This window comes from Quercus robur, chromosome 10 (assembly GCF_932294415.1).
Source record: "Quercus robur chromosome 10, dhQueRobu3.1, whole genome shotgun sequence".
Lineage (NCBI taxonomy): Eukaryota > Viridiplantae > Streptophyta > Magnoliopsida > Fagales > Fagaceae > Quercus > Quercus robur.
In genome coordinates, this window is record NC_065543.1 from 13,157,099 (window position 1) to 13,184,219 (window position 27,121).

General features: G+C 33.8%; 1 protein-coding gene across 2 annotated transcripts; it reads right to left on the reverse strand.

Moving 5' to 3' along the window:
* Positions 1 to 9,656: 9,656 nt before the first annotated feature.
* Positions 9,657 to 26,340, reverse strand: LOC126703654 (plant UBX domain-containing protein 11). Of its 2 annotated transcripts, none has more exons than XM_050402683.1 (10): positions 26,182 to 26,340; positions 22,936 to 23,039; positions 22,290 to 22,342; positions 22,110 to 22,191; positions 19,261 to 19,326; positions 19,087 to 19,154; positions 14,453 to 14,629; positions 13,801 to 14,317; positions 11,969 to 12,241; positions 9,657 to 10,196 (listed from the first exon to the last, which is right to left on the reverse strand). In XM_050402683.1, the coding sequence occupies exons 2-10, from the start codon at positions 23,033 to 23,035 to the stop codon at positions 9,949 to 9,951; spliced, it is 1,584 nt and encodes a 527-aa protein (XP_050258640.1). In that variant the 5' UTR covers positions 23,036 to 23,039; positions 26,182 to 26,340; the 3' UTR covers positions 9,657 to 9,948. The 2 variants fall into 2 exon arrangements, with proteins under 2 accessions (XP_050258640.1, XP_050258639.1); XM_050402682.1 differs by having other exon boundaries at positions 14,414 to 14,629.
* Between the last annotated feature and the right edge of the window lie 781 nt (positions 26,341 to 27,121).

Here is a 27,121-nt window from a genome sequence, read left to right on the forward strand (position 1 = left end):
TTCATGGCTGACTGCTATGATGGATATATTATTGGATAGGATATAACCAGAGGAAAGAGGTGAACTTGGGGAAGAGCCTGAGGGGTTCGAATATGAGAGAATCACCTTTTGTCTTCTCTCTTTATATAGGGGAGGAAGGCAAGGGTACGTAACACGTTCTAATCCCCAAGGAAATCTGCAGATAAATGTACATCCGTTTCGTTCCTCACGCTGTCAGTAACCGTTAGATCTGAGAGGTCTCGTAAAAGGAAGACATTAAAGGCGTACTTCAAATAACCAAACGGCATAAACGCATCACGCGTAAATTGAGGGAAACGTCTTGTGGACCGGCGCATTCCTCGGGGAGGTGAAGAGTCGCCAACGTTGGTCAAGGGCTAAATTAAATGAACCGCAGTAAAGGCTTGGTATTAGCAAAACCCACCTTTCCAACCAAGACGTTGGACAGCAGGGTTTTGAGGGGCTAATGTGGGGCCCAATAGTTTGTGGGTTCGGCCCGCTCGCTTATGGGGAGTCCACAGAACCCAAGCTGAAGGAGGCCAAGGCCCAAGCCCAAAAATATTAAGCCCAAAGGGGCCCGAAGATATGGCCGAGGACAGCTTAGTCCTCGGCAGACCCAAAGTGGCATACAAGCAAACTTAAAGGATCAGAAAATATCTCGGGGAAATTGTCCTTAATACCCCTCATTGATATGACATTGCACCTAACAGAACCGGATTCTTAGGCTTTATTAACCATGCCCAACAATGCTGGGATGGGACTGACGGGACAAATATCTGTCCTGGAAAAAGTCGACCCTACACGTGGACGAAGGATAACGAACGTGGGCTAGTATAAAAGAAAACGTAAGGTAACAAAGAGAAGCCCCCGCATCTCACTTCCTAGGGAAAAACTCCAGGAATGAGAATGCCCGGATAATATACGCGCTCCACCATGGAAAACCCATCGACGGGTAACCGGAGAAAAACACTAGTGCTCCTTGGACATGATCCAAGGAGTCCAATCCCTCAATTTATAAAGTTACTGGGCTTGGATATCCGGATTAAAGCCTTTTCTAGTCTAGGTTTATCTAAGGTCCGGCCTATACTAACGCCCCGTGACCCAACGCTAGCCTTTCAAGCCCACTCTCTACAAATTTTATTGTGAGGGATCCATCACGCGCGAGCTCAACGTCATTGTTGGGCCGTTTGAGAATCGTGTCCCTACAATATTTATATAGTGGTATTAAATATAATTAATGGTAACTTTGGACTTGTCAAGAGTTGACAGAAAAGCCCAAGGCCTATTGGAGCTAGAGTCTTATTTATTCCCTTTGGTCCTATCTCAAGCCACAAACTAAAGCCCAATTGGGAAGGCCCAAAAGGCTAGCCTAATTAGATAATCCGTTATGTATAAGGAGAGAAACATACAAAATTTTCATTAGATGAAAAAGGTGTGTATGTGAGTATAAGCCACTCTCTTATTCTCCCTTGAACACATATATGTAAACTGATTGAGAGACCATACTTCTTGGGCACTATGTGGAATTGAGATGAAGATTAGAGATATTCTCAAGTCTTGGTTTTGAATTTCACTATATCAAGGTACGCTTTCTATTTTTTGTTCTAGAATTCAAGGTTACATATTATCTCTCATGAATGAAGTAGATTCGTGATTGTTACTTCTGCTGTGTGTTTTGTATGAGATGCAAAACCAATTTTTTTCCATCATTCCCCCTTAGCTTGATAGAGATCAACTTCACCTTCTTGGAATTTGGCACCTCATGGAAATCAAAGATTCTTTCCACTTGGTTAAGCCCATCCATGAATTCTTCATGATTCAAAGTTCAAACTACCATAGAACTCAATTAACTCAATCTTGAAGTTTGATTCCCATTTTGGTTCTCCCCTTGGAGGACTAGGCACTTGCCTTGGAACACCTCCTCTAGGCTGACCAATTAGGTTACTAAAGTTGTTGTGATTATCAGTTTCAGCATCTTCAGCAGGTTCATCATCATTTCTAGGATGATAACGCCAGTTTCTTCTCACTTCCTCAGTCAAGGCAGTAAGTTACCCCCTTAGCAATTCCATAGTCTGCTCTAATGTCACCTGGGGTTCTCTTTCTTGGTGTGGTTGTATTTGCTGCCTGGGTTGAACTTGCACCTCAGGTTCATGAACTGCAACACCTTTCTTGTTCCTTCTGTTGTAAACTATTGGTGCCATCTTCACAAATTCTTAGGCTCACTAGTAGAGGATAAGAAAATGAAATCTGTTAAGGACATATTTTGTGTAATTGGCTAATCCTGTGACAAAACGCACTTTGCTTGTAATTTGGTAGATCTAGGATGTATTTAATACTTTAAGGAACAAAAGTTCAAGTCTAATATTGAAGTCATGCATATCTGTCCAAGAAACAAGTGAAAAAGTGCTGATTTTTTTAAAGCTCGATAGCTGCTCAACACTTCTCGACAACTAGGTTATCTGTCAGTTGATTGTTATCGCAATCTCGACACCTCTTGATAGCTGGTGGATTGATCGAGAAAGTTCTTGTCTCCTCGACAGCTCCTCGATAGCTTCTCGATAACTGTATCTGTCAAAGTTTAAATCTTGACACCTCCTCGACACTTCCCGATCGATCGAGGTTACGGGAATTTAGATTTTTAGATCTAATTTTCGGCCCATGATGACATGTATGTGTAGGGTTTCTTTTCTCACAACCCTAGACCTATATAAGGCTTATTTTAGAGGCCGTCACATGAGAGAATACAAGGAGAACATATGCAAAAGGTGACCGATGCCTTATTCTCTTTGAAAGAAGCTACTGCGTCTTTGCGCCTTAGGGTTTTGTAACCAAGTGCTTCTTGATCTTCATTATTGATGAAGTGAAGAACTTTGCAGCCAACATTCTTCTTCCTCAAGTTGGTGAGTTAGTCATGTACTGTGATCCGTGCAACAAAAAGGGTGGCATTCATATAATGAAGAGTTCAGAGGTTCTAAAAAGGTAGAAGGTTTCTATTGTAAGTTCATCTACAGGGATTGTAGAGTCTAGGGACAAAGGTTTTGTACTAGATCTGAAACTTCTCTTTTCTATAGTGGATTGCTTTTCAGGATGGTTTCCCTCCAAGTTTTTTACTGTGAAACTAGTTTGTTTCATTGGTTTTCCTGGGTCATCATATTTTGTCTTATTTATTTTTCCGCTACATGATTTTGACTTGATATTGATGTTTGTTTGTTTTAACAAGTTTTATTCATAATTAATTTAATTAACAACTTGAGTTTAAAACTTGTTAATTCAATCAACCGGGGTCTAAATTTCCCAACAAAATCAAGATAGGATCATGATAGGTTCTTGATAATAGAAAAGAAGAAACACATTGCAAACCAACTTGAATCCTAAGGATCTCAAGCTCTGATACCAATTTATGATGGAGGAAAAAATGGTGAAAAGGAAAGATGTTTAGAAAGCTAAGTTGCTTAGAGAAAAGAAAGAATGAACTAGCTCTTCAAGAGACACACTCTTGGAATAATAACTCATAGGTAGATTTCTTGGATTCAAATTCAACTAGTTATAATGAAGGCAGTCTTGCTTATTTATAGTTACATAAGCAAGTTGCTGAGTTAGTTACAAGAACCCACCATGTGGCTACCATGTGATTTGGCCAAAGCCTAACTAACTTCTCTAACTAACTAATAGGCTATTGCACTTATCACTAGCAACCTATCAGCTAACAAACCTTCTGTTACAAGTGATAAAGGCTAAAAGTAAAACAAGAAATTACTTATTATACAACAAAAGCTAGCAACAGATAGATTTAAAAATGAACTACATTAGAAAGAGTGTCAATAAGGCAAAGAGGTAAAGACAAAGACAGTGGAGAAATTTAACGAACTGAGATAAGCATAAATGAATATGTGGAAACCAAGGTTTGATCCTAAGGATCTCAAGTTTTGATAACAAAATCTAATGGAGGGATATTTCATGAATTAGGATCAGTTTATAAGGGCTAAGTTGCTTAGAGTAAGTAGAGTTGAGCTAGCTCTTCAAAAGACACATTCTTGGAAACAATACCTCTCACATTGTGGCTCATTTTCTCACTAACAAAAGCTTTATTATTACACTTGGGTGGCCTTACTTACTTATAGTTACAAAAGTTAGTTGTGGATTGTCTATTGAGTTAGTTACAATGTTTACCATTTGATTGGCCTAAGCCTAACAAACAGTTCTTACAAGAATACAATAATATTTAGCACACTCCTCAAGAGTGCACTTTTTGATAGACAACATGAAATTCTCTACAAGTCCATTTCTCAATAGGACAATTGCCCTTATTAGTTTACATGAATAATGGAAATTTTTTGTTCAACGATCTCACTAGATTTATTCTTCCATTTTCCCTTTTTCCTATATAGTCATTAAATAACTACATATTATAAGCTGAAATGACTAAATGTTGAGATATTATCTAACATTAGTCACAAACCCACACAATACTTGGGAAAATGTGATATAACTATTTTATAATCGAGTATAATATAAACTTTGAAGGTTAAATAAACGCATGTGTTTTTTTAAAAGTATTTTCTATTTTCACAAGTGTTTTGTAATGGAATATATAATGAATTTTTAATTCAATAGCAATATATAATTATTTTTTTAGATAGTAATATATAATGATATATGTATGAAAGGGTTAATTTAAAACATTTGACTAATTTGAACATCTTGAAGAATATAAAACGGAAAAAAAAAAAAAAAAAAAAAAAAAAAGTACATCTCTAAACCCCTTCATATATTACATGTTACTTTAAGTTTAAATATTATATAAGTTTAGAATTGTAGCAGATTTTTGTTTTCTTTATGAATATAAAGTAATGCCCATAATATTGAAATTTGAATTTTAAGGTAATCTTTTGAAAGTGAATGATATTAGATTGCTAATGCAAACTTTTTATGCTTTGGAGACTATCGTATAAGTCCATATGTGGAGCTCAAATATGAAATGAACTAAATGCATTTGTTAGAATTGTATTTATCCTTATTTATGAGTATCAAATATTTATCCCTATTCAATTCCTCAACAATATTCTCTTGCTCAAGGCCACGTCTTGTCTTTTCTTGGCTGGTTGTTCATTCACCTCCTTATTTTAAAGAGAAGCACCAATTTTATTAATATTGGAAATTTCAAGTAGAAAAATAGCTCGTGTACCTTTAGAAGTATGAATTTAGTATCTAAAAAGGCTAATGTTTGTTGATCTTTAAAATAGAACTACAAAACTTTATGTGAAAGACGTATTAGTCCAACAATGAATGGCAACGCACACTTCAATGCAGTGTGCATTCCTCATATGGATAAAAATAAAATAAACAAACAACTACTAAAAAACTAAAGCAAGACTGCATGAGCATATTCGCTACACTTTTTGAAAATATTACACATTTTGTACACAAAGCCATAAATGAGACATATTTTTTGTTTGGATAATATTGCCCACCTATAATTTAAATACATACAATATCATAAGCTTTCTATTTGTACTTTGTATGGTACTTTAATTATTGAAAGAAATACTTAAGTTTCAGTGGGACAAGTTGGAGAATTATTACTTGTGATCTCTCTTCATAATTTGCTCTTGGATTTGTTATATCAATAGCATATATTCAAGCAAAAACTACACCTTGAGGGACCAAGTAGAATCAGTGACACCAAGTGGGTAGAGATTGTTTATGGCCTTGTCATTTACAAATTGTTCAAGCGCTCCTTTGACAATGACAACATTTTGGAGATTGAAGCCTTTGATTCTAAAAGTTTTTAGTTTTCTTTCTTTCTTTCTTTCTTTCTTTCTTCTTCTTCTTTTTTTTTTTTTTTTTTTTTTTTTGCCTTTTTGGTTGAGAATTCCACAACAAATATCCATGGATTCAAATATAATAATTGTATATATAGAAAAAAGAATAAAATAGTGGGTGTTTTATTTCCAATAGATTCAAATATAATTTTATATATATAGGATAAAAATAAAAATAAACAGTGGGTGTTTTTATTTTCAATAGGCAACAGTTGAACATTTTGAAAAACGTCTTGATCGGGACTAAGAAGAATTATTACTAAACAAGAGACACAAATCTGAAAAATGACTGAATTAATGCTCAAAAATAAGGGAACGGTTTGGTGGAGGAAGTACACTAAATTGGAATTTTTTTTTTTTTTTTAATACAAGATAGAAATTCTACTCGAACCTAATCTAAGTGTATATGTATGTGAAGCTATCTCTTGGAAAGTTGAACCCCGGCCCTTGCCTCCACACCCCACAAGCACTTATACTTGTGGAATGACTATCGCACCAAGGGTGTGTGGTGGTCTGAATTGGAAAAGTCTAAAGTAATTTTTTCATTTTTTTTTTTTTAAGGAAGTTTTTTTTTTTTTTTTTTTTTGAAATCAGAAGTTGAAAAATAACGAGGAAAACATTAATTGCAAAAGAAATGGAAATAAATGTGTGGATCTACGTAGCTTCTTAAGAAAAGAACAAAATTAATTGGGGATACTTCCGCTTTTAAATATATAGATAGATAAGATTCTATATCTTGACCTCATCATTTCCACCAGTTTTTTGCATAAAACTGGGAGGACCTCTTAGTTATAGCAAAACTTTTACGGAAGCTTACCACAGTAGGCTTTGGATCTGCAGTAACGTAGACAAAATAGGTAAGAAGAGTAAGTCATTCTAAAGAGTAGGTTACTTAATTAGGCCTATAATAGCAAACACCAAAACAAAACAGGTTGGTTTATATGCCATGAAAGCATTTTGTATAGCAAGGAAGAGAAGGAGTTTATATCTATGTCGGTAATATGACAGGCTTTAACTAAGCCGAGCCTAGCCCAATATTGAATGTTTAAAATTAGCTTGGAAAGATTAATAGGATATTCAGAGTTCAGCTTGAGCTCATAAAGGCTGATCTTTCACATTTCTACGAGTAATATATTATGTTGTAATCAAGTCATGCAGTTCAAAGTATAGAATGTTTGAGCTTAGCTTGGCAAAATTTATAGGACGGTCAAAGTTCAGCTTAAGCTCTAAGTTCAAGCCCCATTAATAAGATTTAGTTGTGCCTAAGCTCAACTTTTTATCTTTGAGCCTATGAACAGGTGGTCGATTGTTCCGTGTATCAACGCGAGTGGGTATTGACGGTATTGATTACACATAGATGTATTGTTTATGCACATGTACATGTATGTTTTGAGAGAGAGAGATGATTACCTAATCTAAATCCACTACCAGAGGGCCTGGAAATATACCTTTCGTAACAAGCAAATAAACAGATTCCAAAATGAAAGTTAAGTCTTACTTTTGTTTCATTGCTAGGAATGAAGCACGCTTTAGCAGCTTGATAATTATTGTCAGTATGATGCCTGCGAATGCTGAAGCAGTGATCAAAACTACGTACAACGCACATTCCCAATTTCTCTAATTCAATATCTTTAGTGAAATCGTGACATTTATTAAGTTCATATCTATTGCAAATATGAAAACGGGGAAACACAAATCTTTTAGCATGCACTTAATGAATAAAAGGATAACCAATACCATCATTCCAATCAAACTTTTTCTCATAAATATCCTATCCATTGATTCACTCCTGCTTCGAAAAATATCTTATTTTTATGCTAAATTCATAATGATATTTTAGGATTCAACTTTTATTCCTTATATATAATAGAATTATTTGAAACCTTTTGAAATCAAAACACCATTTTATTTAGAAATTGATTTGAACTCCTTTTTTTTCTTAATGAGTTTGTCTAATGATATTGAACTTTGATAAGCATAAGTAGTTTTATATTGGAGAGCTTATAATTTAAGTAATGCCATATGGCTAGGGCCAAAAGATTTCAAAAATTATTTCTATGTTAATGCACAAGAACCATGTCTATTTTGTAAGTCCCATAAGTTTCAAGTTAATGTTTGAGAATGGATAAACCAATTATCGCAATTTGTTACATTCAAGAACCCTTTTTTAAAGATATATATATATATATATATATATATAGGATTGAAAGATATATATATATATATATATATTTTTTTTTGATGAAATTGAAAGAGAATATTGGTAATAAACAATTGGTATTTGTGCATATAGAGTTCTAATCATCCTACTAAACATTTATGAAAAGACAAAAGTATATAATCAAACTTATTTGCATGAGGTATTACTCGAAAGCTTGTTTATGGGGAGAACTTGTAGAAAAAGAACGTTATTTCAAATTATGATGAGAGATTTAATTTTAAGCCAAATTAATTGACCTAATCATTTCAAAATCTATGACTTCGGATTGAAGCAAATGTATTGATTTAATGCTTAAGTGATAAAATCATTATATTAGTAAACCATTCACCTAAACAAAGTTATTTTTTATTGTAGAGTTGTTCAAACTTACCATGTGTGATAGAAAAATATAAATTTTAAGTTGAGCGTGTTAGATCCAAGTCTCAATTCGACCACCAATGTATGGCGATTCTTGTCTCTGTGTGGGCTCTCAGTCCCGAGTGTGTGAGCGTTTACCCTAATTCATTCGCGCAACTTGTGCTAGCATAGGGGCTAGTGAACATGTGTTGGAGATGAAATAAAGTGAATAAAGTGGCATAGAAGCCTTGGGATTTCTAATGTGTGATTAGTTACCCAGATTGGGTCGACCACCCCTTAAACCGCACGCCACTGTCCAAATCCACCGCCACGGTCATCTAGATTGATATCTCCCTCCACTTCCCAAATCCAACGCCACAATCATCTATATTGATTTCTCCCTGTATATTTGTTGGCTTTCGTTTTTGGTTTAACACTAGGTAAAAAAAACAAATAGGACATAGTTGGTCTTGTTCTTGATGAGAAGAGAAACATTAGAGCGAGACAGAGGAAATAAGATGGAGAGAGATGGCTGAACATTTTTATTCAATATGGAGAGAGAATTTAAATGTTTTAGTATAAAAAAATTTGTTAATAGAGCTACAATTGCTCTTCATCTGTGGAGAGTCACTGTAGCTCTCCAAAAAAAAGATTCGGTTAAATAGAGAAACTGTTGGAGCTAGATTTTGTGGATTTACCATCCAAATTGGAGAGAAAAATAGGTTTAGAGAGGCTGTTGGAAATACTTGGGTTAAACATGCATGAAGAGCCATTGTATAGGTTAGACATACGGCCACCCCCATTAAAGTATTGCCTTGCCCTTCATCTCTCGCACAAAATAATCGCCTCACAATGATGGCAAAAAAAAGACCGTCTTCAAAATACATTGTTACAAACTACTCTTGCTCCTTATTTTGGTAAATAATATGCAAACCGAGGAGTGTAGCCAGCATCAGAGACATTCTCAACTAAATACGAATTGAATTCAAATAGGTATAAGTTAAACCGAGAAGTAAAAGTCATTGCCCTGAAGTTGTTTCCAGTCAAAATCAAAACAAAATGATAATACAACTTCTATATTAAATCCACAGTAATATATAAGCTTAAAAGAATACATAATGCGGATAGCTGGTAATGTGTACATATATATTCTCCATGGTAAGGAAATAACACTAGATTTAGCACATTTCCTGACAGACAAAGAAATTCTTTGCAATTCCATTTCTCAATAATACAAGGATGCATGTTTAAGTATGAACAGAGAGCATACACAGATCTCGTAAAAAAACATTTCAATGGCCTCATTGGATTTATTCTTCCGTTTACCCTTCACATATAGGCATTAAATAACTACATATTACAAGTTAAGTGACGAGATGTCAAGATATTTTCTTACATAAGATGCTATAAATTTACTGGCTTTATAGTGGTAATATCTACATTATTCTATATTGAATATAAACTAAAGTTTTAGTTAAAAAAGTTTTTAAAAAGGGACAAGCAATGAAGACGACTGAACTCAAATGCAAAGGAAAAACTCAAAGCATTGCCAGTGGGTTATGCCTCAAGACCTTATTTGCCATCATTGTCACCACCATATTGTGTGGAATTACCATTCCAGAAGGCATTTCTGTCACTAAACCGGCCATCATCTTCATCGTGCTTTAGTGTATGAATGTTGCTCCCAAAATGGGATGTTGTCGGTTGCCTCTTTTTGCCATCATCATCTCTACCAGCTGCAGAAGTGCTTTGGTTTGCAGAATACTGCGAGTAGGACCTCTCAGTTCCTGTTAAATTATTCTGATGTGTAGGATTTGGACCTGCAATAGCATAGACAGAATAGGTAAGGAGAGCAAGTTATTCTAAAGAGTGAGTTTAGGCCTATAATGGCAAATAGTGAAACAGAATAGGTTGATATATATAACACGAAAGCATTTCGAACAACAAATTTCCTGTAAGGTCAGTCTTAAAGAGAGTATTTCCAGAAACACATAAATCAAAGGGGGAAAAAAAGGAACCAAAGGAGTTTACATCTATGTGGGTAATATATCAGACTGAGATCAAGCCAAGCAGGGTATTGAATGTTTAAATTTAGAAAGGCAAGAATAATAGGATATTCAAAGTTCAGCTCAAGCTTGTCTTGAGCTCAGGAAGGCTGATTTTTTACATCACTGCAAGTAATATATTAGACTGTAATCACAACACGCAGAGCCAAGTCTTGAATGTTTTAACTTAGCTTTGCAAAATTTATAGGGAGTTCAAAGCTCAGCTCAAACTCATAAAGTTTGAGCTTGGGCTTGACAAAAATTCAAAGAGCTTGAGCACAGCTCAGCTGGACTTGTTTCATTAGTCAAGCTATTAAGCCAATCACAAAGCTCAAGCTTAATCCTGTAAACAAGCTTTATATATGTATACCAAGTTAATGAAGGGGGGGGGGGGGGGGAAGGACAAAATAAATTGCACCTAAAATAAAAATATATAAAAGTATTATTTTCCATATTAATATATGTTGTAAATGAACTGAACTGAGCTGAATTCTTCAAAAAATTTTAAAGATTTTTTTTCTCAAGCCCATATCAATTCCATAACAAGCTTAAGTTGAGCCTAGTCTCAACTTTTTTATCCTTGAGGCTATGCTCCCAAGCTTGTTTATAAATAAATTCCTTTGCTTGAGCTTGGCTCATTTACTAAGCAGGCCTCAAAATTAGGTAAACCTTCCATTACTAATGTCAAGGGTTCAACAAAAGAAAAAAAAGAAAAAGAAAATTCTTCCATAGGTGAGAGAATTTTTATTTTTTATAATATTATAATTTAATAAACAATAATCAAGAAGCTTTCATTCCAATAGACTTCAATAGGTTCAGAGAAAATAATCCAAACTAGGAATCCAAAAGGTTACGGACAATGAAAGAAACATATGGAGTGGGGATTTGTACCACATGTTAAATACATATAAAGAATGAGGAAGATGCAATATCCCTCCACCCACCCCTCTCTCAAACAAACAAAAAATGAGAACAGATGCTCATTCCATCAATTCCTCATCTACATTTCATTAACAAACTTTTCTTAAATGGTGGGCCTTCCTGGTAGGGAATGGAGATTTGTTAGATACACAAGAAGCTATTTCATAGTAGCCAATATAGCTCATTCCATTTTCTCCTTGTCCACATTTCATTTACGCATTTTTGTTAAATGGTATGCCATCCTCATAGATAATGGGTCTTTGTACCAGATGTTAGATACTTAGCTAACTAGTTCATAGCAGTAGGAGAAGCATGCAGATGGATAAGATTATGTACATAGCATAGACAATCCCATTACCACCTCATCTACACTCCATGCATAAAACATTGTTCGAAGGTGGGCCATTCCCTGTCAAAAATATTTATTTGTTTCTTTCTTACCTAAATATATGAAAATTTGTGAAAATGGTAATAATTTATTTGTGGCTTCATACAACACTAACATCCAATAAATAAATATTCCTTGACCCTAGATCTTACACCTCAATCCATATAATTGAGAGAGTAAGGACTAAGGAAAGGAAACTCACTATATTGCTTTTTTAGTTATAGGTAAAGAAACTCACTGTATTGCCATATGCCATTTTGAGATTCATGTCCAGAACTCGATGAGCTGGCACCACCACCAAGATAGGAGAAAGGATTCATGTAAGATAAAATCCTCCTCACATATGCAAAATATCCCCCATTAGTTCCATTTGAAGAATCAGCACTAGTAAAATTTGTTTGGTAAGAGGACGAAGATGCTTCTCCATGATAACCTGTAGCTCTATGATGTGGAACCACTATCAGGGCTTGTCTATTAAGTAGGCCCAACTCTGACAATGATTTGCTCAAATCTGCAACAAATGAAAATAATGAAAATATCAATCATTTATTCACAATGTTGTATGTATCAACATATTCTAAGAACACAACGGAAAGATCTTTCTTGACACTGCCACAAACAATAATAACATTATCATTGTATGAGTAAACAACATCATTAACAAAGAAAGCAATTGAGGAAAATCAAAACACAGTGGAATCACTAGAGATCATTGTCTGATACCAGGCCTTCACTCTAGCCATGATTGAGGTAGCCTCCTCCATAGTAATGGGATTTCTATTCTTATTAAGCTTTTCCTTCTTAGTCTTCATGCATCACACCTCAGCCAATTCTCAAGTGACTGGGTGTCTTTCAATAATTTACTTTCTACTTTTGAAAATTGCATAAACCTCATTTTTCCTAAAATTTTAGTGATTTATTGTTTTATGTTTGTTTTTGTTCCCCTTTTTATTTTATTTTTTTTGTGTGTGTATGGTAAGGAGGATGCCAAAGAAATGGAAGAATGGGAGGGAGACCAAAAGATTAGGTTCATTGGAATTACGAAATATCCCAAGAACTCTAAAACCAAAATAAAAGAACAAATAAAATCTACCCGAGGCCCATCTGAAAACTTGTCATAGGAATCAATTAAACTAAAAATCAGAAATGAATTAAAACAATGTCCACTTCAGATTCATTGAGGAATTTAAAAAATAAAAAAATAAATAGAAGAAGGAAAAGAAAATAACTTCTTAGTACAGCTTGCAAAGAATCAGGAGTATAACAAAGTTTATAAGTGAATCCCAACTAAATAAATGAAAGAAAAAAGAATTAAAATTAAAGAGTCGGTGCCCCTAAGCTTTGATTTTCTAGGCGATCACTTAGCTGCTTCTACCAACAAGCTCAATAGGAGCAGCACTGGCTAGGGCAAGGCTAACTTGATAACCTTGGGCTTCATCTTCTCTGTTTCCTTCTTATTCTTTCTCCATTTCTTCTATCTTAAATTCTTGGTTGTTAAACTTTGGACGAGGAAGGAAAGATTTAGACCTTTGTTGCAAGGTTTAGAAGGGGGGTGGGGAGGAGGGGAATTTAATTTCACATTCCTGCAACAATACCAGACCTGGGCTCTCCTTTAATAGGTGTTAAGATTAAATGATCAAATTCATCATTTTCTACTAGCTTAAGCTTTTGGAGCAATCGATAATTTATCGTGGTATTAACGTAGGAGGTCCTTGGTTCAAACTTCAAACTGTCTCCATCTTACCTCCCATTTAAAAAATAATCTCACATGTTGGGCCACACTTAATAAGGGCTATTTAGGCCCACACCTGAAGGGAGAGTGTTAAGATTAAATAATCAAATTCAACATTTCCTAATGACTTAAGCATTTGAGACAATTGGTAATTTATCAATAGGAACAAAGCAAAAAGAAATAGAAGGCCACATTGACCATGATGTGCAAGTTCAAGGCCTAAACTGACCCAATTAAAAAAGCAGGGACCATATTGATGTGAACTTTATAGTTAGTTGTAGTAACTAATTTTTGTCCCCCTCCCACATTTTTACCCAAGAATGATTAGACACCCATACCTTGACCACTAAAAACTTTGCGGGGATAAGGAATTGCGAGATCATAGGTGCCAAGCCCACTTTGTTGGTTTTCATCAACATACTCTTTCACCATTCTCAAAGTGCTGGTAACAGAAAACTTCTCTTGCAGGCTAACACCACTGGGCAATCGGATATTTAAATGGACATCACTTGATTTATCATCTCTTACAAAGTCATCCAACGCACAAGCCTGCTTATCATTTACAGCTTCAACCTTTTCATCTTGTTCAGCTTCTTTTACTTCAGTATCAACCAATTTTGCACTTCCTCCAGGAAACCCTGAACCATTATCATTGATGTTTTCTGGGGCAGGAGAACGGACTTCAGCACTGGAAGAGTTATCATAAGCTCTAACGTTTTCTACATTGGCCAGTACAGGACCAGAAGAACCTTTAGCTACTTCAGTTGACGAGGACTGTCCATCCAAAACACTGTTTGACTCGCTGGCATCATATGATCTTGAAGATTTCTTGTCATCCAATTCAGTATTTTTCTCCTGTCCATGTAAATGAATGTAAGGACTAACATGTAATGTAATTGCAGTTAATAAATATAAAAGATCAAAGGGGCAACAACTTCCAGTTATAGTTACCTCAACTATGCATTCAGGGTCTTTCTTTTCTTCTATTACCTCAGAGATAACCACTGGCTTAGCCTCTTCAGACTGCACATGCCCATCTGTTAGAGGTGATGGAACAACTGTACTTGAAGAACTTTGTTCAACAGATGAGGCAATATTAGAAACAGAAGTAGATGCTCCAGAGTTCTTTGAAGCAAGTGTTGCAGTCAGTAAAGTTACGGTTGTTTCCTGCAATTCACCATCACATATGAACTTGTCATGGTAAAAACACTACAGAGGTTTGTAAGCCTGGTAACTCTCAGGTGCCCATTAATGGCATCAGGCCTTTCACTGTGATTAGCTGATAATTGTTACAGTATTATTATCAACAATAAGAAGAAAAAGAATGGATTTGGTTTCATGTGCGAAAAGTAGAGATTATATTCTGAGTTATCAGCCATAACCGTGACTTCAAAAGTATAAATGTAAGTAAGTTGGTCTTGGAAGGGGTATAAAATCATTTTATAAAGGGAAGTATTCAGTGAGGAAAAGTTTGCATGACATGGCACATCAGTATAGTGTTGTTGAAAGCATGAGGTGCACTTAAGCAAAAAGGCCTCCTAGAGCCTACACGCAAAGTGCAAATCATAAGTGCTTACTTGATTGAAGTATAGAGCACATTTCCAAAAAACAAAAGAAAACAAAACAAAATTGAAAACAACTATTAATTGGAAAATATGACAACCAAGTGGCCAACAAATCATATAGAATTAAAATATAACATTTAATATAATTCATTTGTACTTTATAAAATATACACAACCATGATATTTGATTGCAATGATCAAAATGAAAATACATGATTGAATCAAAATTCAAAATATACCTAAAAAAGGCAAAGATAAAAAAGCACTAGAATGGTAGGGAGTGACTTTTTTTCCTTATAGATATTTTTAATGGGGAAAAACTTAGATATAATTCCTTATATACTATTCCTTAGGTTCCTTTCTTAAAAATCTGCCACTTGTCTAAGTGAATAACTAAACAAACACCGCTAAAGTACCATAACTTTCTGTTGTATTTTTTTTTCCCCTGGTCTGTGACAAAAGCCATTGGCTTCAGATCTGATTTCTCACACACAATCACTTGGGTCTAACCTGCAGAGAACGATGACGCGAAGGAGATTATAGAGGTGGTTGCAGCATGTAGAGGATTGCGTTTGGGTGGAGTTGTAGCAGAGTAGGTTTTGATGGGGGAGGGTAGTTTTGCCCCCCCCCCCCCCCCCCCCCCCCCCCCTTTCTTTTTTTTCTCTAATTTGTGTTTATTGGGAATGAATGTGACAGAGCTATTACTGTTCTAATGGCTATTTGTTCCAAACTTATGAGGATTAGATTTATCCAAGCAGTACGTTGCTATGGCAGTCTTCTTCTTCTTCTTCTTCTTCTTTTTTTTTTTTTTTTTTTTCATTATTTAAAAAGCCATCTGTCTAGCATACAAAGTATGAACAGATCAACTAATCTTCTAATGAACATATGGGATTAATGGAGAAGATCATTCCAGGCTTCTCCTTCTGAACCCAGATTTTATTTTCTGATATTGTTTGGGAGAAGTTTGAGAGATTTGCAGTCGGGTTTTCTCACAGGCACAAGAGGGGGAAAAAAATAGAGAATGGCGTTAAATCCCCGTTTGTTTAGTTATTCATTTAGACAAGTGGAAGAATTTTAAGAGGGAAACCTAAGTAACAGTATAAAAGGAATTGTATCTAAGTTCTACCCTTTTTAACGTCTTCTTCTAGAATTTTTAATAAAGGCATTGATGGTAAAAGAGTAAAGTGCACCCAAGCACAAAGGCCCCTTGGAACTTAAGTGCAAAGCACAAGCATGAGCCTAATTGTTGAAGTTAACCGTATATTTTAAATAAAATGTAATAAATTTGAAAAAAAAAATTACCTAACAGACCTTCCAATATCTAAGTTCTCTTTGATTTCGAAAGAGTCATTTGATCAAAGGATTTCTCATGTGACAAGCACTCTTTATATTATAATATTTTATACTATTTATATTATAATTTTTTTTTCCAATTTATTTGGACCACATGAAAATCAAGTGATCAACTAATTAGGGATAGTAATATTTGATACAACTCTGAAACACGACAAGCTTTTTTGAGGCTTAATGTTTATTGTAAATATGTTTATCAATTGACTTTGACATAATTAATAAATTGGTCAATTCTATGCGTTACCTACAATCAACTTGAAATGACCAAGTTCATATAAGCGAGTTATGATGGTTGCATCATGTTAACTCACTTAATAATTGGGTCGTGTTAGAAATGAGGGGTTTCGACACAACCATTGAATGGGTTGGGGTTCTAGTTGACCTATATAGTAGAATTCCTCAACTTCAACACAACATGAACAACCCTGACACTCATCATATAAAATTGAAATACAACATTTCACATAATTCTCTTGTGCTTTACCAAGTATAGTTAACCATGATATTTGATAGCCATAATATAAATCATACTCTCTTTTTTCTTATGAGAGACCTTTTTTAAAAAAAAAAAGAAAAGGGGTTAAATTAGGTATTGGTTTCGAGAGAAATTAGAAAGCCTAAGAAAGAAAAAGAGAAGGGTATGGATTTAGGGACAACTCCAAAGTCCAAGAATTTGTGGGGATGGAAAAAAAGAAGAAGGAATTATCCATTGGGTGAAGTAGAGGAGAGAGAATGTATGTCATAAAGTGAAAAGTGAAACTTTGCATTTTGCTTTGAAATCTTCTATCTAGTGCTGTGTGGTGAAGAGATTGAGCATTTCCAATATATATTTTTATTGACTTCTAAAATTTTGTAATGTGTGGTAGGTTTACAGCCAACATAAAATTTAGTCACTCAAATATGAATGGATCCATCTGTGAAGTTCAATTTAAGTAAAAATCACATGGCTTTAAATGTCTAGTTACATATGTCCAAAGGTTGAAACAATTTTTAATTTGGGCATTTATCTAAACTGTTATGGTAAGTTTGAAATCAAGGGCAAATTGTAATTTCCACAACCCCAGTGAATTAAGGGTATTTTTGTAGTTTAGTTGGATCTAAAGTTTTCTAGCAGATCTTAAGTTTCTTAGATTTTATTTTCTTTGAGTCTAAACTAGTCTTTATTAGGTTTTAAGATTAATAGTCAAACTAAAAGTCTTAATACTACCAGTACAAAAAAGATTCCTTGTATATATATATATATATATATACATATTTTGATAACTATATATTTATGCTTAATGTACTCGAAGAATAGATGAAGTTGATCAATATTGACTGTTTTGAATATTGAAGCACATTGGCCTAATTGGTCTTTAACTTCTTTTTCCTCCCTTCCTCTTCTCTTTTTGCTTCTTCTCTTTCTTGTGGTACTATTAACAATACTGTTCACACACATTGTTCGTGCATACTTCTTTGATAAGTAAAACTTTTATTTGAAAATCGAATAAGGATGCCTTGCAGTACACAATCTGTGTACTGCAAAACACTCTCAAGCAAGATTACAGCAATGAATAAGCTCGGAAAGAGAAGAATAAGAATGACATGGCAGAACCGCCATCCACTCAAATAGGACTCGCAAGAACACTGCTCATGCATACTGTTCACAGATTCTAGAAATTCAATTTCCGTGTCTTTTTTCCTCTTTTCAACACTAAATCTATCTATTCTATTACCTGCAAACCCTTCTTTTAAAAAGTTCTAAACCCTAGATACACCAATCATCCAGACTGTAACCCTAGATAAACCAATCCTCCAAACTATGACACTAGATACACCAATCCTCCAAACTATAACCCATAACGGCTCTAAAGCTCCAAAAAGCATGCCTTCCTTACGTACACTTTCTCAAATGTGTTTCACTTTAGAAGCACTAAAGCTCCAAAAGGTGCACCTTCCTTAGGTACACTTTCTCAAATGCATTTCGCTTTAGAAGCGCTAAAGCTCCAAAAAACAAGTCTTCCTTAGGAATACTTTCTCAAATGTGTTTTGCTTTAGAAGCAAAAAGTGCTAAAGGCTCTGCGCTTTTAGGTACACTTAGCACTTCAACCAAAATTGGATGAGGGATTGAGAGGCTTGCTTATGTATATTGTATAACACCATAATATGATCTTTGTATGGCAAATAGAAGGTCCATTTTCTGATCTAAAACCAAAAAGAAATAAAAATCAAAGATCCATTTTAATAGCATTAATATCTTTTTATTTTATTTTATAAGACATTAAGATCTAATTGATAAATTTAATAAGTGATTCATTATAAGAAATATATATATATATAAAGTGCTTTTTTTTTTCCGTTTGCTCTTATTGAAAATGCTCAAAAAGCATACTTATAGCACACTTTTCCAAAGGCACTTCACTTTTGGTGCAAAAAATTATTAAGGGTTGGTGTTTTGCACTTAAAGCATGCTTTTATCAACACAGCATTTTTAGAGGATCAATGTCAAAAACTACAGCAGCAGCAACTACATTATACACAACCAAGAAACCTTTTTCCCTGGCCATTTCCACAACTTGGTCAGAACCAGGCCCAAACAGAGATCAGCTCCTTAAACATGGTGTGTCATCAAAGTAAGTGCACGAGACTTGGGAGCAGCAAACCCAGAAAAGAAAATGGGCACTCACAAGTAATGAGTAATGATGAGGAAAATGAACAACTACATACCTGTACATGAAGACTCAACCATGCCTTCTCTAAACTGGATGCCAGATCTTCAGCATCAACAAAACCCTCTGTAAATTTATTCAAGAAAGAAATAACCAAATACTAAGTTCTTGGCTACAGGTAATATATTTTAACCTGAAACAAAGTTTGCATTTTTAGATATAAACATCATACCATTTTGCCAAACTTGTACACCATTGTATCCAATAGCTGTTATGCAAGGAATAGATTTCTGAGGATCTGTAACAGATTGATGCAAGGATGTGTGCTTGATTTCATACAAAAATGGATGAAAAATTAAAATATAAAAAAGATACAATTTTACTGGGTAAAATAAAAGAATAACAATACTGGCATCGAGATGGCCCAGATTGACATAGCACAAAATAGGATGTTACGGGACCAACTCATTGACAACTAGCTGCTTCACAGCTGCAATGTAACATGAATTCAAAGAAGATAAAGGGCAAGTAGGAATTACATGTTAAGGAATTAATTGAGCCGTGATGCCCCATTCTCTCTATACAGGCAGGAAGGTGGATGTGTTTGGGATTAGAATGTGAGAACAGTGAAAATGCTTAGAAGTTAGCATAATAAAATGAAAAAATGTTTAAATAATTGTTGTGGCAATTATTAGAACATATTGATGAGATAATATTGATTATTTTTATAGGTAATAGAAATGATTGTGAAATTTTGGAGACACCAATTTTGGAATTTGATTTCACCAACAATAAAACAAGTTCGGTTAGTTTAGCAAATAAACAAAAGCAAAAGAGCATTTATGCAATCTTAAAAGTTGAGCTTAGCTAGTAATTTCACATTTCTACTAGTTGGTGACCATATAACCGAAAGAGAAAATATTTGAGCAGACATACATTGGTTGCAAGTAAATATTAATAAATACAACAAGAACAACCAATCCTTAGTCCTAAAATGTTGGGGTCCACTTTAGATCCTTAACATACTAGTTAGGGTCGGCCATATGCATTCTTTTCTGCCATTTTATTGTATCAAAAGTCATACTCCCTATTACCTCCTTTATTAACATGACCTTTTTACTACTTCCACTAATGTTATCTTAAGTCTTCATGTATCTCTTTTTGTTCCTTCGACTTGAATCAACTCACTTTTTTTTATCAAGAGCTTTGTAGTTCAATGGCACAACATGCTCCCCTACCCCATTGTTGTAACTATTGAATTATCAAAAACAAACTCCCTCATTCTCAATAATATATTAATTGCTCCAATCTACTCATGATCAAACCATCTCAACTGGCCCTCACTCATCTTTTTATCAAGTTGGGCCACCACTATTTTTAGCTAATTCTATCATTTGGAATCCTATCTTTTCTTATATATCCACCTATCAATATTAGCATCCTCATTTCAATTACACTCATTTTAAGAACAAGTTGCTTTACCAGCCCAACATTCAAACCATAGATCGTAGTTAGTCTTATAGTAGTCCTATAAAATTTTACCTTTAACTTAATAGGTGCAGAAATATTTTACGATCTCACAACACTCTTGATACACTTATCCAATTCATCCAATTCATCCACACTACTACTATCATATGTTTCGTATCCTCTTCAAGCTCTCTAATCTTTTTGAATTATTGATCAAGGTATTGAAAGCTCTCACTCTTAGATATCTCTTGATCATCAAGCCTTATAGCCTCTTCTTTATTTCTATTCTTATTAAACTTACATTCCATGTACTCTATAGTCTATTCTAGTTTTACTTATTTGAAAGTACTTATTTGAAAGCATTGATCGAATTTCAATCTTGACATTAACTCTACATCTAATTTCATCCACTAAAATTATATCATATGCAAAAACATGTACCAAGGACTTCATCTTAAATTGATTTAGTGAACTCATTCATCACTAGTGCTAAGAAATATGAACTTAATGCTGATCATTGATGCAAACATATAGTGATAGGAAATTCACTTGTGATGCCTTCACACGATTTATTTATATTTTTCTTGGTAAGTTTACATGCAACTGATGGGTCTCGAACTTAAGACCTCATTCTCAACCTAACACTTATAAGGTGAGGAGGTGTTACTAGAGCTAGAGCTCACTGGCGTGATGCCTCCTAATGTTCTCACACTAGTTACAATTACGTCCTACATATCCTTAATCAACTTAATATACTTTAGAGAAACTTTTTTCCCCATAAAACCCATCATATAACCTTTCTAAGAACCCTATCATATGCCTTTACTAGGTCCATAAAAATCTATATGGAGATCTTAACATCAGTCTCTATATTTTTCCATTACACATCTATGAAGAAATTGAAAAAAAAAAAAGTATCAAATGAATCTATTTTCTTCCTTTCGATAGGTAAGAAAAAATTTTATTGAGAAAAGGCTACTTCGTTAAAAGGATGAAGTAGCCAAAAAATATGTACAAACAACAAAGGAAAAATAAATTATGTACAAGAAGAAAGAGAATCTAGAAACATCAGAAAGAGAAAGGACTTCTAGAAGTATGAAATGAATCTAATTTCCAATGAGTAAAGAAGAAATTTCTTTGTTGATGATGGCAGTTACAATAAGATGGTTTAGTGCTTGTTATTTCACCAAAGATATCATTTGTACACTTAAAATTACTTTGGCAATAATCTTGAAATGCTCTGGCTGTGGTCCCCACCTACTACACATGATGTGCTGATAGAGGTAATGCAAATTTGAACGATTGATTTCTCATCTCTAGGTGAATATTTTTTAACACAAAAATACCTTGAAAATGAGTAAAGATACACACAGTGGCAAGTGTGAGTATCCAGTTATCTAACAATGAAAACACAGCTAAAATTTAAAAAATAAAAAAAAAAATAAAACAACAACAACTATAACAATAACATTCTTAAGCCAGATATATTATTCTTGTAGCTCAATGTCAGATTATCATTTTGAATACTCTTATTAACATACACTAAAGAATGCAATAGCTGAAAAGAGAAACTTAAAGGAAAGCAAGATTTATCATCTTCCAGCAGGATACATAATGTAGAAAAGTGTGCAGCATCAGTGCTTCCTCCAGGTATATGCAAAAAAATACAGTACTTTGCTAGTGACTCTGCCACCTGAATGCAGCATTTGAACATAAGAAACAAATCTTATTAAAGGAACTGAGGAAAACTCTAACCAATTAAAAATCACTAAAAAGAGAAATAAAACAAACATTTGAGTCTGTCCATGTGGATTCTTCTAAACGACTGGACTCTACATCTTCACCTGAAAACATTAACCAATCAAAAACACTTGACGGTAACAAAGTACATTTATATATGCAATTCCAAAGTACAGATAACATTTAAAAAATTTGTTCTTCATCCTTAACCTATTGAAAATTCAGTTTCAGTCTTCAAACTTAAAATAAAAAATAAAAAAAAGTTCTTTTTCATTCCTAAACTATTAAAAAAGTTCTTTGTTTGTCCCTATTTTTGCTCATAAACTATTAAAAAAAAAAAAACTCTTTACAATGTTTAGGATTAAAAAATGAACTTTTTAAAGTTTAGGGATGAAAAAAAAAATTCATTCAAACTTTAAGGACAAAAACAATATTTTGACCAAGAATATACAATTAACATAACAATATTCTAAATAAAAAGACACAAAAAGCTTTTAAACATGGTTTGCTTAGACAGAATTATAATTATTATAATCAAATTAAACTCGATGCTGACTTCTCCATTCTTCTGTACACATAATAAGAAGCTCTCGCAATGAAGACCGTCCAATGTATCACTAGAGCATGACACTCCAATAAATAGAGTGTCACATCCATGAAACCAAAATATTAGAAATCATATGAAAGAAGCATTTACCTGAAATATAGACAACAAATAGTTTCTTCTGCTTTTTGGCTTCAAGAATCGCTTCATTAATAGAACCCTTAAATGTAAGAGAGGACAGAGACATTCCCATCCGTCTGGAAAAAATACAAACTTTTACTGACTGAAAACTTCCATAGGCTCTCACCAAGTAGTGACCAGTTCAAAGAACACAATACAAAAGATGAAATCTAAATCAATGCTAATGTCACACTTCAATACTACAAAGACAGTTTAATAAACATAATAGATTTATTGGAAAAAATAAAAAATAAAAAATTAAATAGATTCATTGAAAACCCATAAAAATAGATTAATTGGATGATGTGGGAGAGTTGCTTGAGATGACTTTGTCATTTTTAAAGGAGAGAACTTATGCACTAGTAAGAAATAGTGAATCAATTCAAGTTGAGAGAATGGAAAAAGGTAGAGAAAGAGAAAAATAACATTAATAGAAGTAGTAAAAAAATTACATCAATTAAGGACGTAACAAAGAGGTATGACTTCAAATAGAATAGAATGGAGAAGAATACATGTGGCCAACCCTTACTAATCAGGTCAGGATCCACAACTAACCCCAAAAACTTGGGACTAAGGCTTTGTTTTTGCTGTAATATTGAAAACCCAATGTAAGACAAACATAGAATGAAAAACGAGACCCAACCTACATCAAATGCAACATTTTTGGGGCAAGGAGTGGGAGGGAGAGAACAAAGTTCAAACCTACAGCTTAAGCAACTCCAGGTTCAACACCACACTCCAGAGAAAATGTTCTACAATAAACAAGGCTTGTAACAAACTTATGGAGACTTTAAAAAGTTCACCACCTGAGCCACTGTATGAAAATTAACCAAGAAAGCACGACAAGTTTGAACATACTCATTTCCCACCAAACCGTATTCCAAAAAAATTATAAAAAAAAAAGTATGAGTCTAGAGACCTAACTTTTTTACCACCTATCAAACATCCATATACTAAATATAGAAACTGATAGGCGTTCATTGTGTATTTTTTGCTCCCATTGCTCTATACCTTGCATGTCAGCTATAGAATTAGATGCTTTTGATTAAATTGAAATTTGGTAGCACAAATGTTTAATTAAATTATTCATTTTGAAAGTATAAGCACAAAAAGATGAAATCATTAAAATAATTTTGAACATTATAACAACAAATTGCAGAAGTATGATTTTATTTTTGATAAGTCCAATTGGTAAAGTATGATAATCCTTCTTTTTTGTGTTATTTCTTTTTAAAACATATATATTGATGGTAATGGTATCAACACCTTTTCACTAGTGCATATATAGGCGTTCCTCACGCATTTTTGGCTCCCAATTTCTATATACCTTGCATGTTAGTTATAGAGTTAGGTGCTATTTAAAAACTCCGAATTTAGTAGTAAAAATGTTTAACTGAAGTATATATTTTGTAAGTATAAGTACAAAAAAGATTAAATTAACACCAATTTCTGAAGTATGATAATCCTTCCTCCTTTTTTTTCCTTTAAAAGAAAAATACTGATGGCGGTGGTAGCAAAAAATTTTCAATAGTAGGGATTGCAGAGCTGGCAATTATGAGTAGTGTTGGGTTTAGTCTATGCTTCCAATAAGTGGAGTTGGGGGAATTTGAACCCATGTTCTTCTCATGGGGGCCGACTAGGTTTAGTAATGATAACGATGTGTGATTGTACTCTAAAAGCATGAGTTGGTAACAGTTGTGGTGGTATGGTAGTGCAAGTAGCATCATGTTGGTTGTAGCAGCAGTGTTGATGACACCAACAATAGCATTAGTATGACATTCCATGGTGATTGTGGTGGTGATGATGATAGCAATGAGGCTTAACCATTCAATTGGTGATAAAATCATCAATGGCATTATTTATGCTAGTGGTATTAGTGGTAAAGGAGATAGTATTTGGTTGCATCACCTGTAGCATTGCTCAAAAAAGACCGTAGTACTGCTCATTGCATATGTGATAAAAATAAATTTATTAATTATGGAAAAAAGGATTTTTAAAAAATTATTACACAATTTACAGGAAGTATCACATAAAGAATAGAATAAGTTAAAAATTAAAACCCTACGTGTAAGTTAGACATTAAATTTAGTAACAACTTGATGGTGATTGATGTTTTATTTTGATAGAAAGGGTTGTGCAGAAAAATAATAATAGTGTTATTTGGTCAGTAATGAGTCATTTTGTTACATAGGTAATTTGGAAGGAACAAAATAGCAGTACGAAGGGGATGAGATATCCATGGTTGAACTTAAGGCTTCTGCTTTGTGTTCTCCTTTTGAAATGTTGCACAATGACTAAGTGAGGGAGCCTCTACTGTTCTAGTAACTCTTTAGTTGATTTTATGGATCACGAAAGTCTTCAGTTGCAATCTTTAGGAAGCTATTTTCTTAGAGCTTCCCTTTTATTCTATTAATAAAAGTCTTTGTTATTTATCAACAACAAAAAAAATCAGCAACAGCTTGATGGGGATTCAGTAGACTAATTGGTCTGCGCCAAGTGCTAAACAATTATGCAATACCAACACACTAACAAAAAATAAAGCACTAAAACTGCAATTATCAACACTGAATTTGTTATCAATCTATTCCTTAGTTTATTTTCTAGCTCTCAAGTGCCCATTGCTCATTAAAATATAACAATAATAAAGAAATCTCGGTACCCGAAAATTCTTTATGGAAAAGAGAAATTTTATGTATACAATGCTTGCAAGGTAGTGTGTAAGAACCTTTTCAAAGCCAATCATCACAAAATTTCAGGTTATAAAATTCAAGATATATAATCACCTTTTATTCATTCAACTTCCTCCAAATTTCAATTTTCATTCCAAATAAAAATGCATTTTTTTTCATAAATGAACGATCCGGAATCCCAATCCTAATTCAATCACAGAGAAACAACTAGCAACTAATAGCTAAGAGAAAAAAATAAACCCTAAACTAAGATACAAATGGGTGTAATTTTTGAAACAATACTGTGTTTGGCAGCTGAGAAAACTCAGGAAAAGAAAAAGGAAAGAAAATCGGATTTCAAATTTCAGAAACCTTTTTTCATTTCTGATATATATCAGGCAAAATTGAAATAGGTTTTTCAATTTCTTGAAAAACGAAAATACTGGATTCGATGTTTCGTTTTACAAGCGAAAATATACGATTTCGTTTCCTTAGCTTTCTCAGGGACCAAACACTGAATAAGGAATTTTAAAAAACGAGGAGTTCGTACCTTCAAGAGTCGGGGCTCCGAGAGCAGAAGAGTAGCCTCTGAAATGAGTAATGTGTCGTTACCAAGAGAGTGTTGTGTTTTTTTTTTTTTTTCTTTTTCTTTTTTGATGGGGAGAGTTGTGTTTTTGTTGTTGGTAAGTGAAAGAAAGAAATCTGATTACAAAATGTTGACTAGGCAAGAGCCAGGTCAGAGGCTCTTGTTTTTAACGGAGGTATTGTGCAAATCAGCTTCCTTCAACCATTCAAATTAGTTAGTTAGGCACGTTTTCAAACAATTTAGAAAACTAACATCTCGAGTTTTTGAAACTCGAGATCCATATTAGAACTCGAGTCTTAAAGACTCGCTTTAGATCTCGAGTCTTTAAAACTCGAGTTTCATGCAAAAAAAATTTAACCTATAGTGGCGTTTTTAAGACTTACAGTGACGTTTTAAAACCCTATAGCGACGTTTTCCTGCAAAAAATTTTTTTTATAAGTACAGGTTTAAGGAGTCCTATAGTGGCGTTTTTAAGCCCTATAGTGACGTTTTATAGACCTATAGCGGCGTTTTTTGCAATTTATGAAAATCGAGTCTCTAAAACTCGATTTTCAGCGCAATTTTTTTTCTCCAAATCGAGACTTAAAAACTCGAGTTCCATCTGAAACTCGAGTTTTAGATACTCGAGATGTTATTTTTCAAAATTGTTTTGAAATATGACAATTAACTAAATAGTTTAATATTTATTGTTATTTTAAAAAAAAATTCTGTTTTTAACCATGCCCATTGTTTTTAACTTTTTTAATAGAAACCTTACTCGAATTGTTGAAAGGTAGCCTTTCAACCCAAAGAGAGAGAAAAAAAAATGGTAGCCACAACCTTACACAATATCATTAATATTATTTTATATTTTAAAAATCTAATTAGTAGATTGTATGTTCTTCTAAAAAAAAGTGCATTTTCT